Genomic DNA, 23,123 nt, shown 5'->3' on the forward strand with positions numbered 1-23,123 from the left:
TCTTCATTGTTTATGTATTTTTGCATTTGTCTGGTGGAAATGTTTTCCCATTAGCACATGAAAGCTTTCCCTAGACGTCTTTGTTCTAGATATAGCTGACACAGTTTGTATATCTCAACTGTAGAATTATTCCAGCAATTAAAAACTTGCATTTCAAGGGTTTCCTGCAGACCTACCAAATCTTAATCTCCAGACACTTATACACAAGCTACAAAAACTGGTATGTAATCCCTGTATAGAAACATTGATTTGAGCAACCCTTTGATATAATTGTATTTACATTTTACTTTAATGAACTTCCTTTCTCTTTAAAAAATTATTGTTAAGGTGATCTACAGAGGCATTAGAGTTATATAACAAGGTAGTTAGTACATTTCTTGTCTAACTTGTTACCCCTACTCTCATTTTTCTTCCCCTTTCCCTCCCCAAACCACACTGCGTAAGTTGTACAGATCATTTCCAATATAGTGTCTTATTAATATTGCTATTCCACTGGTTCCCCTTTTGTCCTTTGTCTCACCATTTTGTTGCTCCCTTTCCCTTCTCTAGTTCATATATACTATATATATATATAGTATATATAATATATATACTATATATATGTATATACTATATATATATATATATATATATATATATATAATACCCAGGGTACCAAAATTGAATGCAGTGACAACAGGGGATAAACCATATGGGGGAAAAGTCACACACACACACACACACACACACACACACACACACAGAAATCATGTAGTGCATTGAGAACAACAGCAATAATATGCATCTTTCTATTCGCTAACGGGGTATCCAGCTTGCCTACAAGTCATCTGCACTTGGCTGAATAATAGGTGTCTCAAACTTAAGATGGCCAAAACAAGAATTTCTCCACGATAGCATACCATATTCTCATTAGGTTTTAACTGAGTGAATAAATATATTATCATCTATTAAAAAATTGTCTAAGCATCAAAGACATATTTGAACTATTTCAAATTCTTTTCTCTAATTAATTAATTAATTCCGTATTTAATCAATAATACAGCTGATCTCCAAAATACAACACAAATTTAAATACTTCTCTTAATCTTTATTTCCACCTCCACACTGCTGTTTTGTACTTCCTGTAATAGGATTGCATTTTTCTGACCACTTTGATCTTACTGTATTCTCTACCATGCAGACAACAGCCTATTCACTCTTTCCAAGTGTTAATCAAAGTTATTCCCATTCCAAAGATTCCCAGTCCCCATACACAATTCTCCTACTTGATTTCCTTCACCATGTGCAGTCTTTCAGCACTCTATTGTCTCTTGCCATTCACTTTCAAGGTACTGGCAAGCAGGGCTCTAATTATTGTGAATTGTACAAGTCACTTTAGTTTGGCATTGTGGCTAATATCTGAACTAATAATAGAGAGAATTAATGCACAATTGATTGACTTGTTTTGTGTCCTCACTGGACTTACGTCTTTACCATATTCCACACTCTTTTCTAACATTTCCTTCACTTCCTAGTTTAGTGAGCTAGTTAAAAGTCATAAGAATTACAGAGGCTTGGAACTGTCTCCATCAACACAGGTTTTTACATCCTATATAGCTTTTCAATGGCCTTCCAGTCATTCATATACAAACAAATCAAATTGTTAGTCATTCAGCTATGAAACTGAGTTTCAAACTTAAGCAGAAGTTAACTTTTGTACAGGTTAATACATTTAACTATCAGGAATTTGACTATCATGTAAATTGGGTGATGACTAAATTATTCTATTTGGATTTCTACTGAGTTGTTCATTTATCCTATAATATTACTTCATCAGTAACAAGTCTTCTGGGATTTATTTACTATATTAGAGCACCAGCCTAAATTGTTACTAAGTTATGGCTAAATTATTACTAAATTATTATTAGTCAACTCTGTGATTATATAGCTAGGTGTATATATAAATATATAATAAATATGCATATATCTGCATATTAGTATGCATGAGTATATAAACTTACAACAATATTTCCAAAGAAACTAATAACATTCATTTGCATATTGAACTTGTGGTTTAAATAAAAACATTAAAACTAGTTGCATAATCCTGACAACTTGTGTCATTTCAAACATATATAAATGTATGTGTGTATGTTTTAATATATATATATTTATGTAATCTCTAAGATTTATGCATAGTGAGCTTACTTTATGATAATATTTATTTCTTCCTATATCATGTAGTGAATTATGTAGTATACTCATGAAATTACATGTCTAAGCATTTAATATTATATATTAATTTAATTTGATAAATAGAACATTAAAATAATTTTTCTTGAAGTAGATGTTAAGTTTGATGGGAACTATCGTGCATGTAATGGGCTTTCCCTCTAATCAGAACATTTCTTCTGTCTTATGCTTCCTAGGAAGCTTCCAGTGACAACCAGAAACTTTCCGTTTTTTTTTTTTTTTGTCAGTCATGCGGCTTGAACTTTGGGCCTGGAAACTGTCCTTTAGCTCTTCAGATCAAGGCTAGTGCTCTACCACTTGAGTCACAGCACCACTTCTGGCTTTTTCTGCTTATGTGGTGCTGAGGAAGGAGTCAAACCCAGGGCCTCATGCATGCAAGGCAAGCACTCTACCACTGAGCCACCTTCCCAGCCCTGTAGAAATTCTCCTTTTCCATGCATTCATCTCTCCTCATTTATGGTGCCAGTAAAGTACTTATTGGGTGGAATTCTAGTTTCCCATCCACGGGTCTTTACAAGATCCCAGTCAGTAGGTTCTTGAGTTAATCTCTTCTGTCAGAATAAGGTGCATGGTAATATTTTGATAAAAGATTCCTTTCTGCAAATGAGTTAGATAAACTTTAAAATATTCATATAGGACTCTAATCAACAAAGCAGATGCAACCAGACTATTATTTTGTAGTAGAGATGTTTGCTCTGAGTTTTAAACAGCTGGCTTCACTGATTAAGAGACAAATTACCCTTTGGGGTTTTGAAACTTAAGGCATCACCCTGAACTTTAGTTCAGAAACAATTAGCTAGATAATATGTCTTCAGAGTAACCTGTAGCATTATGATATGATAATCTATTACTTTTTGTTTCATTAGAATATCTAAGTTACATTTTTCCTATTTGTGTGCTAAAACTTACCAAATCAATGTATTTGAATTTAAGATTTTCTTGAAAGTTTTGTCAAAAACAAAAATAGATGGTGAATATTTGCTGTACACTGATTGCAAAATGCATATTAAAAGTAGTATCCTGAAATACCATTATATGAGCATATATTATAGCTTATGGATAAAGAACTAGCTTCATTGTCTATCTTGCAAAACGAAGTTTTCCAAGCCTATCATGATTTTATTTCTCTTCTTTCACAGATCGAATGTATGTTAGATCTGGTGTAATATCTGATTCCAGAACACTGCAGGCTATCATTGATGGCTATCTACTTTGTCCCATTACATAGCCTGTGTCTCTGATCTTTGCAAACCTTCAGTTTTCTTTCAAACACTTCCTCTCAGTTTTTCAAAATTTCTTTTTTCTGTAGCTAGCTGATTTAACAATTGCTATTTTCTAATAGATGATAGGTAAATACTGGGTACTAGGTGATATCTTGTTTCTTTATTAGTTTTCCCCCTATGGTTTATCCCCTGTTGTCACTATTTGATTTTGATACCCTGAGTATTATATATATGCTTATCTGAATTAGGGAAGGGAAGGTGAACAAAGACATGGTGAGACAAGGGACAAAGGGGAACCTATGCAACAGCGATACTCACAAGACCATATGTTGGAAATGAACTGTACAACCTGGAAAGGGGGGTAAGAGGGAGAAAAATGAGGTTAGGGGTAACAAGTTAGACAATGTCCTCACTACCTTGCTTACGTAACTGTAACCCCTCAGTACATCACTTTGACAATACAATTAAAAAATAAAAAGAACATTTTCTGACTAATCTTGTCTACATGTAAGTTTTCAAAGACTAGTTTCATTAGGAAATAGAAAAGTTAATCCAGAGAGACAGAAAAGGAAACAGAAAGCTCTTTTGACAAGTAATTAATATTTATCTGAAACTGGAGCAATCTTTTCATATAATGTTAGCTTATTTTAAAAAAAACCATAACACATTTCTCATCATTTTACAAAAAAATCTTAAATGGGTTAAATAAGCACAAGTAAGTAGTGTAAATAATTAATCCTGGATAATACTTTCCCTTATCTTATCATATCTTAAACAAAGCAGCTTTGGGAATGTAAGCAAATCCAGGAAATCACATACCAGTTAAGAACTGTCATTACTTTCTTGAAGCATACTTTATCTTTTCCATATGCTTTATGCTTCTTGATGCTTATTATCAGTTTAATCATTACTGATTAAATATGGTAAATACTTCACTTTCCCTTAATAATCCTATTAAGGGAATTAATTAATGTGTTGTTGGTGTATGCATATTTATTCTAACAGAGAAGTTTTATTTTATGTTTATATGTGTAAGCCTACATAATATAATTAAGGAAGTCTTCCACTAGATGATGTAAATATTAGTAATAAAGCATTTTACTTACTGCTTTTTAGTTAAACCTCAAGTTAGAAGTACCTATGAAGAACTTACCTAGTTTAACATCAGTTGATATTCTTTGGGATTTTTTCTTATTTTCACATGCATTATCTCACCTGTGTCTCAAATTAAGTAACAAAGAAGGTAATATTATCATTATTTTACAGATGAAGAAATTCAGTCTTTAAGTTTTGTGTAAGGTTTGTCTTGTAGGAAAAAATGTCTTGCTCCATTGTCCTGACCCCCAGTTTGACCATATTTTAATAGGTAGGAAAGATATAATTCTAAACATATACATTCTTCTTGGCAGAGGCAAATTTTCTTGTTATAGAGCCTTAAATACTTAGAGTGCAACAATGTGCTGAGATCTACTCTTCTTTCTCTTTTTTTCTTCTTCCAGTCATGGAGACTGGGTGCTGTCCCTCAGTTATTCAGCTCAAGGCTAACACTCTAACACTCGAACCACGGCTCTACTTCTGACGTTTTCTGCTTATGTGGTGCTGAGGAATTGAACCCAGGACCTCATGATGCAAGGTAAGCACTCTACCACTGAGCCACCTTCCCAGCCTGAGATCTACTCTTCACTTAAAAAAAAAAAAAGGCAGGTGCTGGTGGCTGACCTCTGCATTCCTAATTACTCAGGAGGCCTAGAGGCAGAAAAATCTCCATGAGACTTTTACCCCCAATAAGCTACTTAAAAAAATCCAGAAGTGGTGCTGTGGCTCAAGTGGAGAGCTAAGCCTTGAATACAAAGAGGCTCAAGGAGAGACAGTGCCCAGGCCCTGAGTTCAAGCCCCAGCTGGAGGATGGAGGGTTAGAGGAAAGTGGGAGAAAAATGAGGGAGGGGTAACAAGTTTGACAAGAAATGTATTCACTACCTTACTTATGTAACTCTAACCCTATGTAACTGTAATTCTATCACCTTGAAAATAAAATTAACATATATATATATATATATATATAAAATTTTATTTTTGCCAGTCGTGGGCCCTGAACTGTGGGTTTGAGCGCTGTCCCTCAGCTCTTCAGCTCAAGGCTAGTGCCCTACCACTTGAGCCACCATGCCACTTGTAGCTTTTTCTGCTTATGTAGTGCTGAGGAATCAAGCCCAAGGGCTCATTCATGCAAAGCAAGCAGTCTACCACTAATCTTCCCTGCCTCAAGTATATAATTTTTTTAAAAAGGAAAGACAAAATAGATCAAAGAAGATGAGGAGTGGTTCTTAGTCAGAATATGACAACGAATTATTTTAAATGCTGTACATTGATTTTGTCCTTTTCAACGTACTGCCTTAAAATACCAAATAAGTGCCAGGCACTGTTGACTCACACCTGGAATCTTAGCTATTCAGGAGACCGAGACCGAAAGATCATGGTTCAAAGGCAGCCCAGACCAAAGTGTTCATAATACTCTCATCTCCAATTAACCACCAAAAATCATGAAAATAGAGCTGTGGCTCAAGTCAGAGTTACTGTCTTAAGCAAAGAAGCTCAGGAACAGCACCCAGCCTCTGAGTTCAAGACCAGGAATACCGTGTGTACATGCATGTGCACGCAAACACACACACACACACACACACACACACACACACACACCAGCTACTTCACATATTCTATAAATCTTCCCATTACATACTTCAAGAAACACAGTACATTTTGTGATGATTAAATGGAAGGGACTTGTAATTTATCTTTATTTTGACCAGACACCTTTAAGTAGCTGATTATACTTACAGACACAGAAAGTGTAGTTAGTATACACACACTTCTTATTTTCTAATGATTTTCAACTTTATAAGGTATTGGGAACATATAATAAATATTTACCAAACTGGCTGATATTTAAGAGAAATATCTGGAATATAAACAAGACATTTCATAGAGAGCCCTCTTCTACGCAATTTAAATAAACAATAAATCTGTTCTGCCTCAAATACCAATTGAGAGAAAAAAGGAGAAACCATTTTATGTGTTAACTGCACATTTAACACCGAGAAGGTTTTACGTACTAAAAATACACTGAAGAATATGTACCAATTATTTCAGTTTGGTTAGTTCAGAGATATATAAAGTTTTGCATTTCTCAGCAAATATGGATAGAGCTTAGATTATTTTCAGTGGATCAAATGTTTCCATTTCATTTTCTAGCATTTCCAAGTAAAAATGAATTTTATCTGTAAGATATAGTAAATCTATAAAACAACTGTTGTTCTTCTTCTTATTATTATTATTATTGATAGGCATTTAAATAAATAAATAAATAAAACTGTAATCAATCAGAAAATAAGATAAGCAACTCTTACCTCATCAGAACCTGATCCAAAAATCAGCAAGTCAAAAGGAATGGCTGCAACCATGTCAATCAGGAACCAGCCTTTGAAGTAGTGTATTGCTATTTTGGCAGGATCACTTACCACTTCTTCATTCTGATTTACATATGTTGTTCTGAAGTTTATTAGAATATCTATGATAAACATAATATCCACAATCAAGTCTACTACATTCAAGGGGCTACAAGAGTAGCCACATTCTCGTCTTTTCTGTTCTTCTCTGTCATTGAGGAGAAAGGCTGCAGAGTAGGGAGTGAATATAGCAGTGTATATGACCAAGAGCAGAATAAGCCAATCCCAGACTGCCTTGAAGGGGCTGTAATGCAATATTGTAAACTTGTTGATGCGTGGTGTCTGCAGTTTGTATTCTGGCAGGACATCTGCTCCCAGAGAAAGAACCTGAGTGTAGAAAAGAAAAGCATATATGAATTACCAATGTCATTAATTAGTCTGTCAATCTGTGAATTGTTTTTAGAAAATAGTATCAGGTGCTGGTGTCTCATGTCTATAATACGATCATGGAGAAAGTCTGTGAGACTCTTATCTCCAATTAAGCACCAGAAAACTGGAAGTAAAGCGGAGGATTAAGTTGGTAGAGCACTAAATTTGCACACAAAAGCTCAGGGACAGAAGCCAGGCCCTGAGTTCAAGCCCAAGGACTGACCAAAAAAAAGAGAGAAGAAGAAGGAGAGAGAGAGAGAGAGAGAGAGAGAGAGAGAGAGAGAGAGAGAGAAAGAGAGGAGAGAGGAGGGAGGGAGGAAAGGAGGAAAGAAGGGAGGAAGGGAGGAAGGAAGGGAGGAAAGAAGGAAGGAAGGAAGGAAGGAAGGAAGGAAGTAAAGAAACGTGTAACACCAACATTTCAGCATTTATATACAAGTAACTGCTTGGTTATTGAGTTCTCAAATCTAAGACAGGATTGACTATTATGGAAAGACATCTATTTTATTTCATGATCATATCCATTTACTCAAATTTAATAGCTAAATCTTCACAAATTAAGTTCAAGTTTTTAATTCTCAAGCAGAATTTTTCCATTGGAATTTACTTTTAACATTACAGGAAAATAGAAAATGTGATTAGAGTAAACACATCTTTCCTATATGATGACAGTATATTCTGGACAAACATACTTTTAAAATTGGTATTATTAAGGAGTTGTACAAAGGGTTAAAATTCTATAAGCCATTTTTATGAGTAAAATGCTTCTTGGGCAATGTAATTTCTCTTTTCACTTTTCCCTCTGGACAAATATACTTTCCTTCAAATGTTTCTGTGAGAAGTAGAATCGTGAGAGGAAAATTCTGCAAGACACATTTAGAATATTTATTTGGAAGTGTTGAAACAAGATTTGTAGCCACAAAACAGTTTGTAAACTCTTCAAATTCATTGTACCTAATAAGCCATTACTTAAAATATATTAATTCAACTTTTAGAGCTTTGGTTTATATGAAAATGCAAGACAAATTTAATTGTATCCCTAGTAAGGAAAAAAATCCATGCTTTTGTGATGTTATACCAAATTTCAAAACATGAAAGTCAAATGACTTTCTACATACTATGGGCAGTAAAGAAAGTCCTTTTAGAGAGAAATGTGAGATATAATCTTGCACTACTCATACCTTAAACTAGATGCTTCTAAACAGCAAATATATCAGTATTGGCATTGCAGCACAGAGTTCAGGTAATCTCCCATTAGAGAGACTATTCTGTGTAATTTTGGTAATTCTATCCATATTACTTTTATCTTGACTGTACCAGTGTACTACCTAGGAAAGTTTACAATTTTAAAGCTTATCTTTATTGTCATATCACATGTCTCGTTTCCCCATTTAGGAAGGTACCATTTCTATTGTGAAAGGACTGAAAATCTTGTGCCAGATGATATGTCATGTAGCACTTAACTAAAACATAGGAATTCATCTGAAGTATGCAAAATTCTTTCAGATAACAGCTAATAACGAAACTGGTAATTTAGTGGACCCAGAATAAATCCAAACCAACAAATTTTCAGAGTAAACAAACCATTAGGAAAAATGAAGAACTAAGTTTTAGGAAAAAATACGTGTGAAAAAACAATTTTATCATTAGGAAATATTAAAAATTGTAAGATTCCAAGATATATAAATATGTTAGAACATAACTTCCAAAACCCCAATATGACAAATATTTGGCTTATCTATCATTTGATAAATTGCACCACTGTGATGAGTTTAACAAACCAGTGCATGACATTTTTGTCTATAAGATGGCAATATCTATGAAAGTATCATTATTTCATGTAATGTCCCTTTCTTCAAAACTTAGGTGTTATTCAGTTTGTGAGAAGTAAAACCCCAAACCTCATTTTGGCTTTCAAAAATCATCTAAAAAAATACATACCTTTTTCTATGATTCCAGGCAATTTCCCCTTTAGAGTTATTTGTGTAAACAAATTACTCTAGCAAAACAAGAGTAAGATTTTTGAGCTACTTATGTCTTTGTAAATCTCTAAATTTACAAATTTATCTCATGGAAGGGATATGTGGTTATGCAAAGAGAACAATACAAGGGTCATTTAAAAAAAGTGATTTTTTTATACTCAAGTGTCATGCTTCTGAAACAAACCTCTCACATGGGAAATGTGAATGCTGTGTGTTACAAGTAAAAGTAATAATGCAAGTGTCATATCAGAACCTCTTTTGAATAGTAAAGTGTAGCTGAACCTCTTTGCATTTAACATTTAGATGCCTACTGTGCCAAGAGCTGGAATTTCCAAAATAGAGAAGACTGTTGCTGACAGTGTGGAATTTATGGTCTGTTGGGAGGCAGATTGCAGGAGAATGTTGAGGTTAGCTTCATTCAATGGCTGGCTCTGGTGCTGATTGGAGGGTTAGGAAATCTTTCTGGAAGACGGGGCCAGATTAGAAGTTCATGCTCTTTGGGAATAAAGACGTCAGAAAAGGAAGAACATTGTACAAGGAGGAGAATATAATCAATAAAGTTAAAGAAGCCCAATATAGTAATTTATGTGTTGAAGAGTTGTAAGCAAATTTACCGAGGATAAAATGTAGTGGAAAAGTGGCAGGGGATACCGGTGGAGCCAGACTGTCCAAATCTAATGTTTCATGATCAGGACCTCAGTCTCTGAGACTTAGGTCAAAATTTCTCACACTTAGTTCTCTTTTAAAGAGGACTACAATTATTTTGGAACCAACTTTGTTTAGATTTATTTGTAATGTTCAAAAATAAAATAAACTTGAAATTCTGTTTACTTATACTTCATAATATGACTATTATGGGTTAAATGGTATGTCCCTAGTGATTACAAATACAACTTTTTAATACCTTGGTTGATATAATCAACTTTAGATGCAGCCATAAAGGTTTGAATTAATGTCCTTAGAAGAAGAGAAAGAGAGATTTGGATACACACATAAAGACACACAAGAAAAATATCATATGACAATGAGGAGGGTACAGTTTTGAGCTAAGATAGGTTACATTGCCAGTAGCCATTAGAATCAAAAAGAAAACTAGATACATTTTTCCACCAGAAGTTCTAGAAGATGCCAATCTTACCAGCAGTTTGATTCTGGACTACTAGATACCCAAATGGTGAGAAAATAAATTTTAATTATTTTTAAGATATGCACTTATTGGTATTTTATTAAGACAGCTATAAGATATGAATATAATGATGAAAATGAAAATGTAATAATTGTAAGATATTTGACTAAACCAATGAACTTAAGCTATAATTGTTCATTGATTCACCATTTGAAAATTCTCTGCATCAAGACCCATTGAACCTAATTCTTTGTATGATTTAATATAATAGGTAAATACATTTTTCATTTCTAAGCTCAATGCCTTTTTAAAAAAGCATATTGTCAAAATAGTATTACCAACTTCAAAGATTTAATTGGTATGTTAGCATAATCTAACTTAATCCTTAAGACAAACTCTGCTCCTACTAGGCTTAGAAAAACCAATTTAAATGGCATTACTTGGTAACTCTATGAGGTTTTGTTTACCTGAAGTTAACTTTAGCTTGAGCGTATTACTGAATTCTACATCAAGTGGTTACCTACTCAAATTATCTGTGTAGATAAGTTTAGATAGGTAATGTATTTGTTATATTCCAGTATACAGGACTATTGCAGTTTGTAATGTACAGTGGTCAGCTAGTAATTAGTATGGTTCCAAATGTTATAGTACAGGTTCTTTTTTTTTCATTTTTTTTATTTTATTTGTGAAAATACTGTACAGAGGGGTTACAATTGCATGGGCAGGATAATGCGTACATTTCTTACCAAGCATTGCAGCCTCCTCCTTTGTTTACCCTTCACATCACTTCCCAGCCTCCCCCCTCCCCCCCATCCCCATCCTTCACCTTCCCCCTTCCCCCCTTCCCCCCCCCACCGACGTTGTAAAATTTGTTTTGGACATGACAACTAGTACTTCTCATTGTTGCATCAGGTCCACCTGTATCCTTGAACAACTGGTTTTTCCCCATCTCCTCCACAAGTTATACTGACATCAAATATATTGAAAGCAGGGGTTATACTGTGGGGGAGGGACATACAAAACAACAAAGAGATAATCTTATAAATTCGTTAGAAACACATGCATGAAAGAAAAAACATTAATATACATATCTAAGGGTTCATTTTCCTGACATCACATTATCTGACCTTTTCCGCTTGACTCATACATATACTAGATATTGCAAATAAGGGAAACCATGGGACCTATGTTTCTTTGGGCTTGGCTTACTTCACTTAATATAATTTTTTCCAAGTTTTTCCATTTCCTAACAAATGGGGCAATGTCATTCTTTCTGATGGAGACATAGAATTCCATTGTGTATATATACCACATTTTCTTGATCCATTCATCTACTGAGGGGCATCTGGGTTGGTTCCATATCTTAGCTATGGTAAATAATGCTGCAATAAACATAGTTGTGCTGGTAGCTTTAGTGTGGTCTTGTTTGTAAGCATTTGGTTAAATGCCCAAAAGTGGGATTGCTGGGTCGTAGGGGAGTTCTATGTGAAGTCTTTTGAGGAACCTCCATACTGCTTTCCAAAGTGGTTGGACTAGTTTACATTTCCACCAACAATGCAGTAAGGTTCCCTTCTGTCCACATCCCCTCCAGCATCTGTTGTTATTAGAGTTCTTGATTTTTGCCGTTCTATCTGGGGTGAGGTGATATCTCAATGTTGTTTTGATTTGCATTTCTTTTATGGCTAGGGATGTTGAACATTTCTTCATGTGTCTATTGGCCATCCTTCTTTCTTCTTCAGAGAAGTTTCTCTTTAAGTCTTTCGCCCACTTATTTATTGGGCAGTTGTTTCTTTGAGGATTTGTTGTTGGGGGGTTTAATTTTTTGAGTTCCAAGTATATTTTAGATATGAGACCCTTGTCCGTTGCATGGCTAGTAAAGATCTTTTCCCAATCCGTGGGCTTTCTATTGATCTTGCTAGCTATGTTATTTGCCCTGCAGAAGCTCTGCAACTTTATGCAGTCCCATTTGTCCAACCTTTCTTTGATTTGTTGTGTTTCTGGGTCTCGATTCAAAAAATTTCGGCCTGAGCCAAGGAGACCTAGGGTTTCTCCTATTCCATCCTGTAATGTTTTCAGGGTGTCTGCTTTGACTTCAAGGTCTTTGATCCATTTGGAGTTGATTTTGGTGCAGGGTGATATATAAGGATCTAGCTTTAGTTTTCTACATGTAGTTAACCAATTTTGCCAGCACCATTTACTGAAAGTACAGGTTCTTTTGACTTCAGCTTGTCTATGCCTACGATATATGACCACTCAATCATCATGTGATTTTTCTGGTCAAATAATTTAAATAATTCCTATCTACAGAAGATGTTTAACATTATATACATTTACTTATAAATCCAAAAGTAATTAATCTCAGGTATTAAAATTATGTGGGTGACAGTACACTGTTATAAATAATTACTTTAATGATTCAGAAAATTATTTTTCACTGAGAGGAATATTTTAGGGTTTCAAAGAAACCCCATTACTTTTTAAGAGTATTCCCTTCTGTGGATGTCAGTTTGAGATTTATTGATTGTTACTAGGTGGGGAGGTTAAGTTGTCATGTTTGCTTGTGGACAGATGAGCCTGGCAATTAAAAGAAATAAATAAAAGAGACTAGAGCTATCTCAATTAAATATTTTTTGAGCCTCAAAATTATTTCACTACAGAGTGAAATATTTAGAAATCTTTTCTCAATCAGAATTATTCCTTCCCCTATTTTCTCCCTCATTTCATTGACACCAGGAGCTCAGAATTATAGAAAAAGTTATACTAGACATCAACACAGCAGAGATAGAGAAGACAGGAGATAGTTGAGAAATAAATGCTTCTTATGATACAAGAAAGAAGACTTGGGCTGGGAAGGTAGCTCAGTGGTAGAGTGCTTGCCTTGCATGAATGAGGCCCTGGGTTTGATCCCTCAGCACCACATAAGCAAAAAGAAAAAAGCGGGAAGTGGTGCTGTGGCTCAAGTGGTAGAGCACTAGCCTTTAGCTGAAGAGCTGAGGGACAGTGCCCAGGCCCAGAGTTCAGGCCCCACAACTGGACCCAAAAAAAAGAAAAAAAGAAACAAGACTTGAGAAGCAATTTTCTTTATGGGTCTAATAGTAACTAGTCTTATTAGGCTCAGCCATGATTGTATAAAGCTCTGAAGCTTCAATCACACTTCATAAATATGAAGACCTAAATTTAAATTCCATATATGATTTTTTCTGCGAATTCTTTCATCTTTCTGCATCTCAACTTTTTCGTCCTTGCCCAGACTACCTGCCAATAAAGCGATATAGTAGAACATCATATAACTTTTGCAAAATAGAGTGATAAAATGCGACATGTTTACATTCATATAAAAGGCTTTCATTTTTATGTAGAGTACTGGGTTTTTCATTTTAATTCAGATAAGTTAACTATTATAAAAATATTTATAAACCAATCTGAAAAATTGAACATTGGTTGGATATGGTAATAGTAAGTTTTACCTATTTGTTACATTAAACAGAATCCAAATTTGAGGACTTGCTAGAGAAATTTTTATTTTTAATTACTTTACAGATTAGAAATTAAGTTGAGGCAAAGCTAGATAATACCCCTTCACACATAATTGTCTAATATATTTGAGAATTACATTTCTTGATTGACAAAACAAAAACAAACTCATGTTTCCTAACATCATGAAGGTTCGTTTCTTACCATTGTTTCTGTTCCTCCCCATGTTTGGGATGGAACACAGTGTCTCATGCTACTTAGAAAATTACTTTGCCATTTGAGTTGTGCCCATAGACCTACTCAATTTCATATTAAGCAGATATGCACTTCTGTTTACACAGCAAAATTTAGTTCATATTGTGTATATCTGCTTTTACAAACATAGATTGTGCCCAATATTTACTTTTACCAGTCTTGAACTCTTTGTTCTTAAATTTCCATCAAATTGTTGGCTGGGACAAATTGTCTTTCAGAAGATATCTGGTAGTGGGCAGGTTGAACTCACACCTGCAATTGCTATCTACTCAAAATGTAGAGGCAAAAGAGGCTTCAGTGGGAAGCCAAATGGGCAAAGCAGTGTTAAGAGAGCCTTTCTCAATAACAAAATTAAAACATAATAAAAGAAAATTAGTCAGGTAGCAGTGGCTCATGCCTAATCCTAGCTATTCAACAGGGTGCTGAGGATTACAATTTGAAGCCAGCTCAGACAGGAAAGCCCATGAGACTCTTATTTCAAGTTAAGCACCAAAAAGCCAGAAGTGGAGTGGTTGCTCAATGACAGAGCAATAGTCTTGAGAAAAAAAGCTCAGAGACATTGCCTAGGCCCTGAACTGAAGTTCCATGATTGGCACAATAAATAAATAAATAGGTATTTGGCCTGTGTCCAGAGGTAGAGTGTTTTTCTAGCATGTGCAAGGCTGTGAATTCATTCCCAAGTAATGGGGAAAAAAAAGGACACAGTTGGAAATGTTAATGGAGATGGTCTTTTCTGTAAGATTCGTTAGCTACATTACATCATATTAGAGTAATACATAACTACATTTCAGAGTTTCATCAGGTTAAGTCTCTCATTGTAATACTTCTAACTTTTAGGATACTTTTTGAATTGAATATCTAAGAATTACGCATTTGCACTTTTCTCACAGAAGTACATTTGATATTTATGATATTTATTCTCATTTTTATAGATATTTAGATTATACTTTTTTAAGCTTTCTTTCCAAAACGGAATTGGTCTCTTATCAAAATTTCCTTCTGTTCTTTTTTGTTGTTTGTTTGTTTTTGCTTAAAAATGAAAAGCAAGGTTGGGCACCTGTTGATCATTCCTATAATCATAGCTACTCCTCAGGCTGAGATCTAAGAATCAAAGTTCAAAGCCAGCCCAAGCAGGACAGTCTATGAGACTCTTCTTATGTCCAATTTACCACCAAAACAGAAAGAAAGAAAGAAAGAGAGAGAGAGAGAAAGAAAGAAATAAAAGAAGGAAGAAAGGAAGAGAGAGAGAAAGAAAGAAAGAGAGAAAGAGAGAGAAAGAAAGAAAGAAAAAAAGAAAGAAAGAGAGAAAGAAAGCCAGAGGTGTAGCTGTAGCTCAAGTGGTAGTGAACTAACTTTGAGCACAAAAGATCAAAGACAGTGCCCAAGACCTGAGCTCAAACCCAAAGACTAGCATCAAAACAGAAAAAGGAGGGGGAACTATTTATCTAGATTTTTTGGGGGGGGTCTGGTCGTGGGGCCTGAACTCTGGGCCTGGGCGCTGTCCCTCAGCTTTTCAGCTCAAGGCCAGCGCTCTACCACTTGAGCCACAGTGCCACTTCCAGCATTTTCTGCTTATGTGGTGCTGAGGAATCGAACCCAGGGCCTCAGGCATGCAAGGCAAGTGCTCTACCACTGAGCCACCTTCCCAGCCCTATCTAGATTTTTAAAAACATTGTTTTAATTATTTTATTTTCAGGTTAAACAAAAAATACCTTATAACATTAAATTATGTCTTTTTGGCAATGTTAAGAGAGCCTTTCTGAAGAACAAAATTAAAACACAACAAAACAAGATTAGTTGGGTATAATTGTATAGTTGGATATAAATGTATAAACTTTAAGTAAAAAGTAACCTGAAATCCATCATTAAAGTGATTTGGAACCACTGTTTTCAAAAATGAAATATTAGGTGAGTAAATATTTGTTTTATAAGTGTGAATATAATTCTAAGAGGTGAATAAGTGGAAAAAAACAAATTTGCTACGCAGTGTACTGTATTTCCTTAAGAGAGCCAACTATTTCCAGACATTTGAGAAATAACATACTTTGAAAGATAAAACAAAATTAATTGAACTATTACAAGAATTTCTTTTTTAGAGAGAAAGGAAAAAAGGATATAAACCCTCACTGCATAAAAATGGAAATTCTGTGGTTTCCAGAAAGATATTTCTCTTTTCTCTTTTCTCAAACTACCAATTAAATGTACAGTTTATACAGACTAAAATATGATTTTCTTTACCAAATACAATTTTCCTCTTGTTAGCACATTGATATTTGTCTAACCTCTGATAGTTGTTATATAAAACCAAAATCTTATGTGAAACAACACTATTTATTCAATGAAGATCTACGGTTAAAATTTTGTGTGAACAGCAGGATTAATAACTACCCTTCTCCTTTGAAAAGTGCAATAGGGAACGATTAAGCCTTCCAAGAGATTATACAGTACTTTTGGCAGCTCTTAAACACCATGCTGAGGTGTTGGTAGGGCCTGTTTGTCTGTTATTTATCTTTTACTTGGGACTTGCACTTAACTAATAGGCTAGCTGTATTTTTATCTATCAGGAAGAGTACTCAGTAACAAACTGAATCAGATAGATTATATAGCATTAGGAAAGATTTAAACTCCCCCGGCTTTGCAGTGTCTGACTTGAGAAGCAGAGCCAAACCTGAGTAATTATCATGGAAACAAGCATTCCAACTGATGACTACCCAGATATTCAAATTAAAAGATGGAAAATAATCACAGAATCAATCAGAACTGACACAAAGGAGCTTTTTATACTTAAATAAAATGCTAAAATTAGGCAATAAAATTATTGTAGCCTTTCAAGATACAATTTTCTAATAGATTAAAACAGACATTTGGGCGTATGTACATTGGATTGTGTGTGAATATTTGCATGATTATGTGAACAACAGAATCACTTAGATTTAACTTTCACTAAGTGTCATGTTTAGCCTTTGGTGTGTTCTATATGTTAATGTGAAAACAGCTATTTTTTTAAAGATATATTTGACTCAAAATATGAGAAGTAGTTTGTATAACATCTTAAGCACATATTTTTTTTATCAATTATTATAAGTATTTGTAAATTTCTAGTATAGATTCTTTTCTTTCAAATACTTAATCTTCTTCACTTCCAGGGATGTCTGTGGTAAGATAGAAGTCTACCTGCACTTTGGCCTCACTGCTCAGATATCAGACTGCTGAGTGGATTGTGGTCAGGCCTTGAATCTGACACCAAAGTTCTTCTAATTTATGCTTGTTTCCATGCTTCCTCTTTCTTCATTCTTTTCTCTGTCTCCTTTATCTTTATTTGAAAATTAATATAACTTAGGAACAAATAGAATTTGAGGAAAAGAACACAGAGCACATAGATGTGTGAGTAAGACTGTATGTTTTTGTTGTTGTTGTCATTGTTGTTGATTTTTAGGCACAGATTATGAAGGAGCAACCTAAGAGATGTTTGTTTGTTGTTTTGTTTTCAAAAAAGCAGAACAAAACATAGAAACACATACAATGACAAGTCAAACTCAACTCCCACAGGAAATAACCAGACTATACAGCAGACAATGAATAATCTAGAAGATAGATCTCAATATGCTTGAAAAACACTGCTGATAAATATGTTTAATGAAGATATAGAAGCCTTCACACATCAATTCATGAGAATAGTCAGATTATCCAAGATTATTAGAGAAACTCATGGAGTTAACAAACAGGAAGCTAAATGAATTCCAAGAGAAGGAAAAGGATACCCGCTAAAGAATGTGAGAGAGACAGATAAATCAAGGAAGTAAGGAAGTCCACACAAGACCTAAGGAAAGCTTCAATAAAGAGATAGAAACCATCAAAAATGATTAAATAGAAAAAGAGAAATGAAAAACAAAGTATAAAGTCTTGACAGCAGAATAGATGACATAGAAGACAGAGTCTCAGGAATCAAGGATAGCTTACTTATTATACAGAAAGATGACACAATTATAAAGAACAAATCCAAGAAAGAAGAAATGAGCTTGTGTACATATTACCATATAAGATGATGCTAAGCAAAATGAACTCCAAGACATGGGCACAAGAGGTTTATCTTTGTTGTTGTTTTTAGTGTACTATGTGATTTCTTGTTTCTTTTGTTTGCTCTTCCCCCTATGGTATTTGATTTTGGTACCCTGGTATTGTATATACGTTTATCTGGATTAGGGAAGAGAAGGAGAACAATAGAATGGTGAGACAAAGGACAAGGAGGGAGCCAATACAACAGTGATATTTTGTACAACTTGTGGTGTTGGGTGTTGGAGAGAGGGAAAGTAGGAGAAACATAAGGGAAGGGGTAACAAGTTTTACATGAAATGTACTTGTTACTTTACTTATGTAACTATAACCCTTCTGTATATCTCCTTGATAATGAAAAAGAGAAAAAAATGAGCTTGCAAGAACTTCAGGCTTCAATCAGAAGAGCTAATTTAAGACTGATAGGTATTCAGGAAGGAGAAGAATAGCAAGTAAAGGGTTAGGATACATATTAAACAGAATTCTATCAGAGAACTTTCTGAACATCCAAAATGATAAGCCCACACAGATACAAATAGTCTTTTGAACTCCAAAAAAAACCAGACCAGAAAAGAGCATCCCACCATATGGGATCAACAGAGATCAAGGAAAGGATCCTTAAAACTGTCAGAGAGAAAATATTAATCACTTATGAAGCAAAATCAGTCAGAATAACTAGATTTCTCAGCTAAGTCCATGAAATCGAAGAGATCCTGGAATGCTGTATGTCACATCTTAAAGGCAAACATCTATAAACCAAGAATAGTGTACCCAGAAAAACTCTCCTTCATAACTGAGGGGCAAGTAAAAACTGCATAAATAGGAAAAATTAAAACAATTTTTCTCCACAAAAACAGCACTACAGAACATACTTAAAGATGACCTACATATAGAAAACCAATAAGAACACAATAGTGGGAGAGAAAAGGCCCCTTACTAAAGAACCAGATAAAAATATAGTAAGCAAAGATAAGGCACAGACTCTAAAAAAGCTGATGTCAGGAATTACCAAACACTTCTCAGATCTAATTTTCAATATTAGTGGACTTAATTCTACAATTAAATGACATAGATTGACTTGTTGGATCAGAAAGCAAGACCCATCCATCTTCTGTCTTTAAGAGACACAACTTAAAAACAAAAATAAACATATTCTGAAAGTGAATGACTGGGGCTGGGAAGGTGGCTCAGTGGTAGAGCACTTGCCTTGCATGCATGAGGCCCTGGGTTCGATTCCTCAGCACCACATAAGCAGAAAAAAAAGCTGGAAGTGGTGCTGTGGCTCAAGTGGTAGAGTGCTAGGCTTGAGCTGAAGAGCTGAGGGACAGCGCCCAGGCCCAGAGTTCAAGCCACATGGCTGAACACCCCATTCCCCCTCAAAAAAAAAAGAAAGTGAAAGACTGGAACAAAATCTTTTAAGAATATGGCCCCCCAAAATAGTCCAGAGTAGCAATACTAATATCAGATAAAATAGGCTTCAAATTATAATTAGCGAGGAGAGACAAAAAAGGATATTGCATACTAATAAATCTACTACAGGAGGATATAACAATTCTAAATATTTATACACCAAATGCTGCAGTGCCCAATTTCATCAAATATTACTTAACCTACAATCACACATACATTCAAACACATTGGTTATTGGTGACTTCTACACATAATTTTCACCTCTGGACAGATTGTCCCAGCAAAAACTCAACAGAGAAACCTCAGACCAAAATAACTGCACTGACCAACTAGACTTAACAGACATCTACAGAATATTTCACCCAGCAGCATCATAATATACATTCTGCTAAGCAGCTCATGGAACATTTTTCAAAATAGATCATATTTTAGATCACAAAGCAAACTGGTACAAACTCAGAAAAATTGAAATCATTCCCTGCATCCTGTCAGACCATAATGGAATAAATTTAGAGTTCAACACTGAAAGCCATCACAAAAATCCTCTCGCTCATGGAGAATGAACAACACATTGTTGAATGACCAGTGGGTCTTCAAAGTGATCATAATGGAATTTGAAACATTTGTGGATTTAAAAAAATGAACACACAAAATATCAGCTCCTCTGAGACACATCCAAGACAGTACTCAGAGGAAAATTTATAGCTCTGAGTGTACACATCAACAAATTGGAAAAATCTCAAATCAACATTTTAATGATGCACCTTGAGTACCCTGAAAGACAGGAACAAGCCAAAGTCCAAACCAGTAGATGGAAACAAATAATCACAATTAAATCAGATGGAAAAAATAATTACAATTAAATCAGAAAAGGAATAACATTGCCTCATTTGTAGGGAAATGAAAGGACTTGGAAAAATTATATTAAGGGAAGTAATCTAGACTCAAAGAAACACAGGCTGTGTGGTTTCCCTCATTTGTAATAACTAGAATATTTCTAGGATAGTACTAGCAAAGGATCACAATGTCTCAATACCTATGTGCATATGACCATATGCACATACTTATCAAAATGAACTCCAAAATATGGATAAAAGATTTTTTAGTGCACCATTTGCAGTTATTTCTTTTTCCTTCTGTTTGTTCCTAATTTGATGCATTCCCTGTTGACATTGTTTTTGATTCCTGTGTCCAGTGTCTTTTATATGTTTATCTGATTTGGGAAACTGAAGGAAAATCACAGAATCAGTGTGTGACAAAGGGTGAACCAATGCAACAATGATAGTCATGAGACATTATGTTGGAAATAAACTCTACATCTTGGTGGAGGGCAGAGTTTGGAAGCAAAGTGGGAGAAACTGAGTGGGGGGTAATACTGTTCAAAAAGAAATGCATTCATTACTTTATTTATGTAACTCAAACTCCACTGTACATTACCTTTACAATAAAATTTTTTAAAAACTGGAAATAAAACATTTACACATTAAAGCAAAATAAATAAATAAATTAGACTAAAAAACATAGAATCAACCAAACAAATATTTCTTTGAAAAAATTAATAGAATTGACAGACTCTAAGCAAACCTGATTAAAAAAGAAGAGAACACACTCAAATAAAATTAGAGTTGAAGATGAAAATATCATGAAAGAAGGAAATAAGATTCAGAACAATATAAGGAGATACTCTGCAAATCTTTATGTTAACAAATTGGAGAATCTGGAAGAAATGGAAGAATTCTTACAGCCTATCGATATACCTCAAACTACACCAAGAGCATTTAAATCTTAGCAAGAAAAGCTCAGGACCAGATGGATTAAGAACCAATTTCTGAAGGCCTTCAGAGGAGAACTTACTCCCATATATCTCAAACTCTCCAATTAAATTGTAAGAGAATGATCACTACTAAAACTATTTCCTTTAAAATCAGGAATGAGACAAGGATGTCCACTCCCTCCACTCCTCTTCAATATAGTACAAGATTTCCTAGTTACTTGTGCTAACCCAAAAGTTTGAAAAAGTAGCAGGGCATAAAATTAAGCCACAGTCACTTTTCTGTATGCCAACAATGAGAAGAGTGAGACTGAAATCAGGAAATCAACTCTCTTTGTATTAGCCTCAAAAACAAAACAAACACCTAGGAATTAATGACAGATGGGAAGGACTTCTACGATGAAAACTTTGAAAACCTGAAAAATTAAAGTAAATTTAAGGAAATGGAAAAAATCTCCCATGTTTGTAGATTAGAGGACTAACATCTTGAAAATGGCAATACTGGCCAAAAGTATCTACAAATTCAATTCAGTACCCCTCAAAATCCCAACAACAATCTGCAATGATATGCAGGGAGCAATCCAAAAATTCATATGGAATAATAGAAGACCCCAAAGATCAAAAACAATCCTTAGCAGGAATAACAGTACTGGAGGAATATCAATATCAAACTTCAAACTCTCTTACAAAGCTGTAGTAATTTAAAAAAAACGTTTGGTACTGGCACATGAATAGGCCTGAGGACCAATGGGTGGAACAGAGACCCAGAAATGAACTCATAGACCTAAAACCACCTAATATTTGATAAGGGAGCCAAAATTCTCAGATGGAAGAAAGACAGCATCTTCAACAAATGGTGCTATCAGAATTGGCTATATACATGCAGAACACTGACGCCAGATACAATGAAAATATTACAGAATGGGATAGGGGAAACACTAGGGTTCCTAGTCCTAGGTCAAAATTTGCTAAGTAAAGATCCATAATCTCAAAAAATCAAGAAGATTGGATAAATGGGATTACATGGCAAAGAAAACCCACAGAATGAGTTTACTAGCTTTGCAACAGACAAGGGCCTCATATCTAAACTATACTTACAGCTCAATAATTAAACCCCATAAGTAAAATCCTCAAAAAAAACCACAACTCAATTACTACATGGGATAAAGACTTAAAGAGAAGTCTTTAAAGTAAGAAGGGCCAATAGTTCCTTTGCAACATATTGTATTGTGAGTATCACCACTGCATTTGGTTCACCCTTTATCCTTTGTCTCCTCATTTTGATGTTCCCCTTCCCTTCCCTAATTCAGATAAATGTATACAGAGGATGCCAAGATCAAATACAATAACAAGGGTTATGCCATAGGGGTAAAAAAAAGGAAAAAGAAATCACATATTACATTAAAACAACAAGTAAGAAAGAAAAACCTTGTTTCCATATCTTGGGGTTCATTTTGCTTAGCAGTACAACTTGGGAGGAAGTGTGTGGGAAGGAAAATGGAAGAAAAATGAGTGAGGGAGTAAAATTTCCACAAGAAATGTACTCATGACCTTAATATCTAACTGTAACCCCTCTGTACATCACCTTTACAATAAAATTAAATTTAAAAAAAGAATGGCCAATAGACACATGAAGAAATATTTGATATCCCTGTCCATAATAGAAACGTAAAGCCCACGGATTGGGAGAAGATTTTCACTATTCATACAACAGACAAGGGTCTCATATCT

General features: G+C 34.6%; 1 protein-coding gene across 3 annotated transcripts in view; it reads right to left on the reverse strand.

Annotated features, from left to right (window-relative positions):
- Positions 1-23,123, reverse strand: part of Kcnh7 (potassium channel, voltage gated eag related subfamily H, member 7) — a 463,174-nt gene that overhangs the window by 63,908 nt on the left and 376,143 nt on the right. For all 3 annotated transcript variants that reach the window (XM_013027877.1, XM_013027869.1, XM_013027883.1), the window contains one exon: positions 6,857-7,282. In XM_013027877.1, the coding sequence (XP_012883331.1) occupies positions 6,857-7,282 (426 nt within the window). The remainder of the gene's footprint in view (positions 1-6,856; positions 7,283-23,123) is intronic.

Source organism: Dipodomys ordii, unplaced genomic scaffold (genome assembly GCF_000151885.1).
Source record: "Dipodomys ordii isolate 6190 unplaced genomic scaffold, Dord_2.0 Scaffold5, whole genome shotgun sequence".
NCBI classification, from domain to species: domain Eukaryota; kingdom Metazoa; phylum Chordata; class Mammalia; order Rodentia; family Heteromyidae; genus Dipodomys; species Dipodomys ordii.